We start from the raw sequence: 7,547 nt of genomic DNA, 5'->3' as shown, positions 1-7,547 counted from the left end.
ACACACACACACACACACACACACACACACACACACACACACACACAGAGGGGATGTATTCTAGGCATGGATATGTCTGTGCAGACATGGAGACTGTAGAGGAAATTTTGTATGTAAAGAAAAACAAGAAGGCAGTTTGGCTGAATTGTAGAGTGCATGGGATTTGAGTATAGACTAGAAAGGCTGCAGATGCAGATGAGAGCCAGGCTGTGAAGCAAACAAAACTTTGTCATTTAACATAATCTTTTCAGTCAAATTCTACATAAGCTAGAGAAGTGATCCTTGCTGAGGACTGAATTTACTGTCACTAAATTAAACATTATGAAATGTTCTCCTCTTTCCATATCTACAGATGAAATAGGAAAAATGATAAAAGGAGAAAATCACACCACTTGGACCTATTTTGTTTTGGAAGGATTTTCTAAATATCCAAAGTTAGAGATGGTTCTCTTTGCATTTAGTCTGGTAATGTACCTGATCACACTTCTTGGGAACAGTACTCTTATTGTAATTAGTGTCCTGGATTTTCACCTTCACACCCCCATGTACTTCTTCCTAGGGAACCTTTCCTTCATGGACATCTGTTACACATCGTCCTCTATTCCCACTTTGCTAGTGAACTTGTTGGCCACAGAAAAAACGATCATCTTCTCGGGGTGTGTTGTGCAAATGTATCTCTCTCTAGCCATGGGATCCACAGAGTGTGTCTTCTTGGCCGTAATGGCGTATGACCGGTACGTGGCCATCTGTAACCCCTTGCGATACTCTATTGTCATGAACCAAAGGGTCTGTGTGCAGATGGCAGCTGGGTCGTGGATAACAGGTTGCCTCACAGCACTCTTAGAAACAAGCTCAGCGGTATGGGTGCCTCTATGTGGGAATGTGATTGATCATTTCACTTGTGAAATTCTTGCCATGCTGAAACTGGCCTGCAGCAGTTCCTTGCTCATTGACATGGTCATGCTAGCGGTCAGTGTGCTTCTCCTTCCCATTCCCATGCTCTTAATTTGTATTTCCTATTTTTTCATCCTTTCTACTATCTGGAGAATTAACTCAGCTGAGGGAAGAAACAAAGCTTTTTCTACCTGTGGAGCCCACCTGACTGTGGTGATTTTGTACTACGGGGCTGCCCTATCCATGTACCTCAAGCCCTCTTCAGCAAGCTCACAAGAAACAGACAAAGTCATCTCCTTACTTTATGGGGTGCTGACCCCCATGCTGAATCCCATCATCTACAGTCTGAGGAATAAGGAGGTCAAAGAGGCTGCAAAAAAGCTACTGAGGAGAAATTCTCCTTTGTCAAAAAAATGAAAGATTCTGATTGGGGTAGCATCTCTTCACACCTGCAGGAGTAGATCACCCTAATATAGCTACTCTTAGGAATAGCAGAGAAAGTCATTTAACACTTAAAACCCTACCTTTTATCATTTATTCTGTGAGCTAATGACAAAAGAGGTCAGTATTACAATATAAATGATATATATTGTACCCAGAGGCAGTATGCTGTCATAGAATAAAATGCTGGATCTGGGATCACGTTTGTCATAAAATGTTGGATCTGGTTTGAATCAGATGCTTGCTAGCTGTGCAATCATGGGTAAGTCCCTTAACCTTTTTGGGTCTCAGTTATCTGTTAAATGAGGGGAATAATATTCATGCCACCTATCTCACAAGGTTGTTGTGAGGAAAAACTTTGTAAGATCCCAAATGCTATAAAAATGTGAATTATTAATAAGGAGATGGAATATTTGTTTAAACACAGAATAGCAAATTCCAATGCAAATGTATTAGTTTCTGCTTTTCTGTTTATTTTTCTTTTGTTTCAGGGATATAAGCAGTAATGTTCACTATGATGGCTTTGTGTCTTCCATTCCATGACTTTCCTCCATTTAGAAAATACTTGCTGCTCAAAATTCACTGCCTCTAGGATGCCTTTCCCAATGAATTCAAGTAAAATTCATATTCTTTTTGCCTGACATTCAAGGTCCCCTATAATTTGCCACCATACTCCTTTATCTCATTCTCATATGGTGACTTCATCAGCTTCCAGGAGTTCAATTATGATCTCTAGACAATTCCCTGATCTAGATTTCTAGCCCTAGTCTCTCTCCTGACCTTTAATCCTGCATTACCATCTGCTTATTAGACATTTCAAAAGGGATGTCTGCGGGTCTTTCACACTCAGTATGTCCAAAACAGAATGCACTATCTTTCCTCTCAAACCCACACATTTTCTGTACTTCCTTATTACTGTCAAGGGCACCATTGTCTTTTTAGTTGGCAAATTTGGTGTCATCCTTGACTCCTCACTCACTCGCCCCAAATATTCATTCATACAACGCCAAGTCTTCTTGTTTCTGTCTCCACAACACCTCTCACATTTGAGCCCGTCTGTCTCTTCATATAGCTACCGTCCTAGTGCAGACCATCATCACTTTTTGCCTGGACTATGGAATACCTTCCTAAATGGTATCTCTCCCTGCTCCAATCTATTCTCCAAACAGCTTGCCAAAGTGATTTTCCTAAAGCATAAATCCAATCACGTCACTTCTTTGCTCAAAAAACTCTAGTGGCTCCCTATTACCTTGAGGATAAACTTTCCTGTTTATGATTTAAAGATCTTTCCAGCCTGGCCTCATCCTACTTTTCCATTCCCCTTAAACCATACTCTTCTCCCACCTCCTCTACACACTCCGTCGTGCTGCCGTACTGGCCTTGTTGGTATTCCTCACGTGGAACATTCCATATCCCATCTCCATGCTTGCATACTGGTATTTGAAATGTCCCACATTTTTGGAATTTTCTCCTTCCTCACTTCTTCATCTAGTAATCCCTGGTTTCCTTTAAGATTCACCTCAAAGGCCACCTTCTACATAAGACTTTTCTTGGTCTCCTCAGCTAGCTAGTGCCTGCCACACTAAGGCTTCCTTGTATTGGCTTTGTGGTTGTTTTGTATAAATGTGTCCCCATTAACTTCCTCAGAGGCAGGGAATGTTTTTTTTTGTCTTTGTGTATCTAGTGATTAGCACAATGTCTGACATAAGATAGATGCTTAATAAATGTATTTTGATTGGTTATTACTCTCCTCCATGTACTCTTTGCTCTGGTCAAATTAGAGTGCTCTTTGCCCTGCAAAATAACATGTGCTTGCCTTCTTTGCCTTTGTGCATATCATTCTCTATGCCTAGAATTTGTTCCCTCCCCAACTTTGTCTATTGAATTCCTCCCTTCTCCACAGAATCTTCCCTGATCCAGCTTCCCATTTACTCTACACTTCTTATGCCTCCAGCGGTTAGAAATAGCTGTGTCCCCGGACCTCACAAAGCACTTTGTTTAGCACCTCTCTAGTCAACAACAGGCATCACTTATTAAAGGTCTACTATGTGCTAAACTCTGGGGAGACAAAGCTGAATCCCAGCTCTGCTACTTTGGGTAACCTGAGGCAATTTACTTAACTTCATTTACTGACTAGGGTTGGGTGGACTATATTCCTCCAATCAAATGATATGGAACAAATATGAGCACTTATAATAGATAACGGGACAAACCCTATGTGAGTTCCTAAAGAAGGAAAGAAAATAACTACGAAAATCAGGTTTAGTGCAAAGACTCCAACTACTGCAGTAAAGACTATTTGACAAAAACCACTTGGAAAACTGGAAAGCACTCTAACAGTAATTAGGTTTTTTTTTTTTAATTTAGTTTTATGTCTTTTATGGTTACATTTTTAAGTTCTGAACTATCTCCCTCATTCCCCACCTCACAATAGAGAAGGACACCATTTGACACAGGGGTGTGTGTGTGTGTGTTTGTGTGTGTGTGTGTATGCATGTATATATCATACTAAACATACTTCTATTTGTCAGTTTTTTCCTCTGGAGGTAGATAGCATCTTCCTTCATAGGTCTGTAATTGATTTGAATATTTATAATACTCAGAATAGCTTAGTTGTTCACAATTATTCCTTCGAACAATATTGCTGTTATTGTATACAACCTTCTCTTGGTTCTGCTCATTTCACTCTTCATTATTTCATTGAAGTCTCTCCATGTTTTCCTAAAATCAACCAGCTCATCATTTCTTACAGTACAGCAGTGTTCCATCATACTCATATACCACAGCTTATTCAGCCATTCCCCAACTGATGGGCATCCCTTTAATTTCTACCACAAAGAGAGCTGTTATAAATATTTTAGAACATATAGGTTCTTTTCCTTTTTCCTTGATCATCTCGGGAAACAGACTTAATAATGGCATTCCTGGGTTAAAGGGCACGCACAGTTTTATAACTCTTTGGGCATAATTCCAGGTTGTTCTCCAAAATGGTTGAATCAGTTCACAATTCCACTAACTGTATTAGTGTTCTAATTTTCCCATATCTCCTCTAGCATTTGTCGTTTCCCCCTTCTATCATTTTAGCAAATCTAATAGGTGTGAGATGATGTCTCAAAGTTGTTTTAATTTGCATTTCTCTAATCAATATGATTTAGAGCATTTTTCATATGACTACATATAGCTTTGATTTCTTCATCCAAAAATTGCCCGTTCATATGCTTTGGGGCAGCGAGGTGGCGCAGTGGATAGAGCACTGGTCCTGAAGTCAGGAGGACCTGAGTTCAAATCCAGCCTCAGACCAAACACTTGACATGTACTAGCTGTGTGACCCTGGGCAAGTCACTTAACCCCGATTGCCTCACTGGAAAAAAAAATACCTTCCATATGCTTTGATCATTGATCAGTTGGGGAATGACTCATGTTCTTACAAATTTGATGAAGTTCTCTATATATTTGAGATATGAGACCTTTACCTGAGAAACTGTCTATAAGATTTCCCCCCTTTCCTTCTAGTCTTGGCTAGTAATTAGGTATTGACCAACATTCATACTATCTACCAAGATAAACTCTATAAAGATATATGACTTAGTTATAAAAACTCACATCATCAACCATTTAGAGGCACAAAGAAGAAAGTATCTCACTGTGGATAGGCAAAGAATTCATGACCAAGTAAGTAATAGAAACAATCATGGAAGATAAAACTAAAAATGTTTTGCATACATGAAACCAATGCAGTTAAAATTAGAAAGGAAACAGTGAACTAAGGGGAAAAAAACTTAAATTAAATTTCTCTAATTAAGTTCTCTTATCCAAGATATATAAGGAGCTGATTTAAATGGATAAGAACAAGAGTCATTTTCCAAATCATAAATGGCCAAATCGTATGAGCAGGCAGTTTTCAAAGGAAGAAACTCAAGTTTCCACAATCATATATAAAAATCTCTAAATCACTAATAATTAGAGGAATGCATATTCAAGCAGCTGTAAGGTTCTACCTCATACCCATAAGATTGGCAAAGATGACCAAAAAAAGGAAAAGGACAATTATTGGAGTTGCCTCAGGAAAACAGACACACTATGGTGGAGCTGTGAATTGGAAAGCAGTATGGAACAATGTCTACAAAGCCACTAAACTACCAATGGGTCAAAGAGATGAAAGTACTGCCACTTCTACCCCAAAGATATCAAAGAAGAGGAAAGGAATTATGTATACAAAAGTATTTATAGCAACAGTTTTTGTGTAATTTAAAGGATACCCATCAAATTGGAAATGGCTGAGTTAATGGTATATTAATATGATGGAGTACTATTGTGTTATAAATAGATGAAAAGGGTGACTTCAGACAACCTTGAGAAAACTTGTGTATGAACTAATATAGAGTGATGGGAGTAAAACCAGCAAAACGATTTATACAATAACATTGTGTAGAAAAACATCAGTGATCAACCATGATTCTATAGAACCAATAATGAAGCAAGTTACACACCTTCTGGCAGAGAAGTATGGACTCAGTGTAAAATGAGACATACATTCAGACATGAATGATGTGGGAATTTATTTTGCTTGACTATACATACGAGTTACAAAAGTTTTGTTTTTCTTATTTTCAGTTGAAGGAGTGGGAGAGAGAAGCAACTTGGGAATTGAGAGAGTAGGAGAGAGAAGGAAATTGAGGCTTAACTAAGGACCTAAGTTATGCTGACCAGAAACCCAGTCAGACCCAAAGACTGATGCAAGGAATTATCTCACAATTACACATCTCAAGCAACCCATATGTCTTATCTGAAAACTGGTCACATACTGATCAATCAGTTATTGTTTCAATGTTTTTTTAAATTATTTATAGATAGCTAGGGGAAGTGGACACCTCTTTTTCTGAATTCAGGGAATTGCGCCTATTTGCTCTCTCCTCCCAATTTAGAAAGTCTCTAATCTCACATCCCACTAGAAATCAGATTATCTAATGTTGTATCTGGGTTATTTCCTTTTAATTATTTGACCTTATTTGATTAATTGTTTTTAATGTATAAAAAAGTCTGTCTCCCCGTGTATTTGGCCTAAGCTGAGGAAGGTCTGGTCCCAGTTTGTCAGGTAATTACCATGCATCGCTTAATAAATCCATATGTTCAGAAGAATTAGTAATACTCAGAAGCTTAGTCATTTCATCTTCCACCTTCCACACTAGCCAACAAGGAAAAAAAAAATGGGTCATTGAAGTATCTTTTAAAATGCACCAAAGAGAACAGAAAGAATCACAGACAAGCAGGACAGCTTTTAAAGTTTTATGCTTAATTTATTGTATATTTTATTTTATTTTATTTTGGGGGGGGTTTTTTTTTTTTTGTTTGTTTTTGGTTAGGCAATGGGGTTAAGTGACTTGCTCAGGGTCACACAGCTAGTAAGTGTCAAGTGTCTGAGGCTGGGTTTGAATTCAGGTCCTCCTGACTCCAAGTCCAGAGCTCTGTCCACTGCGCCACCTAGCTGCCCCTTTATTGTATATTTTAAAAGAATAGGAAGCTATACCTAATAGAGATGGACAGTTTCATATATAATCCTCTTTTTTAATATTTTTTTTTATTTTTAACATGTGTTTTTAAAACTTTGGGTTACAAATTTTCTCCTTTCCTCCCTCCCCACTCACCCTCATTGAAAAAGCAAGCATCTCAATACAGGTTATGGATGTGTAGTCATGCAAAACACTTCCATAGTAGTCATGTTGTGAAAAATTAAGTATATTTCCCTTCAACCTATCCTACCCCCCCCATTTATTCTATTCTCTCTTTTGATCCTGTCCATCCTCAAAAGTGTTTGCTTCTGATTATCCCCTCCCCCAATCTGCCCTCCCCTCTATCAACCCCCTGCTCTCTTGTCCCCTTCCCCCCTTATTTTCCTGTAGGGTAAGATAGATTTCCATACCCCGTTGTGTATGTTATTCCCTCCTTAAGCCAAATCCTGTGAGAATAGGATTCACTCATTCCCTCTCATCTTCCCCCATTTCCCCTCCACTGTAAAAGCCTTTTCTTGTCGTTTCATGTAAGATAATTTACCCCATTCTACTTCTTCCTTTCTCCTTCTCCCAGTATAATCCTCTCTCATCCCTTAATTTTATTTTCCAGATATCACCCTTCCATCTTCAACTCACCCTGTGTCATCTATCCATTTATCTATCTATCTATCTATCTATCTATCTATCTATCTATCTATCTAT

At 38.5% G+C, this 7,547-nt stretch overlaps 1 protein-coding gene across 1 annotated transcript; it reads left to right on the top strand.

Moving 5' to 3' along the window:
• Positions 1-366: 366 nt before the first annotated feature.
• LOC114040853 (olfactory receptor 2K2) lies at positions 367-1,311 on the top strand. The gene has a single exon (XM_027859059.1). The coding sequence runs from the start codon at positions 367-369 to the stop codon at positions 1,309-1,311; it is 945 nt and encodes a 314-aa protein (XP_027714860.1).
• Positions 1,312-7,547: the final 6,236 nt, after the last annotated feature.

This window comes from Vombatus ursinus, unplaced genomic scaffold (genome assembly GCF_900497805.2).
Source record: "Vombatus ursinus unplaced genomic scaffold, bare-nosed wombat genome assembly UNPS02014158.1, whole genome shotgun sequence".
NCBI classification, from domain to species: domain Eukaryota; kingdom Metazoa; phylum Chordata; class Mammalia; order Diprotodontia; family Vombatidae; genus Vombatus; species Vombatus ursinus.
This window is presented reverse-complemented; position numbering and strand designations above follow the sequence as displayed.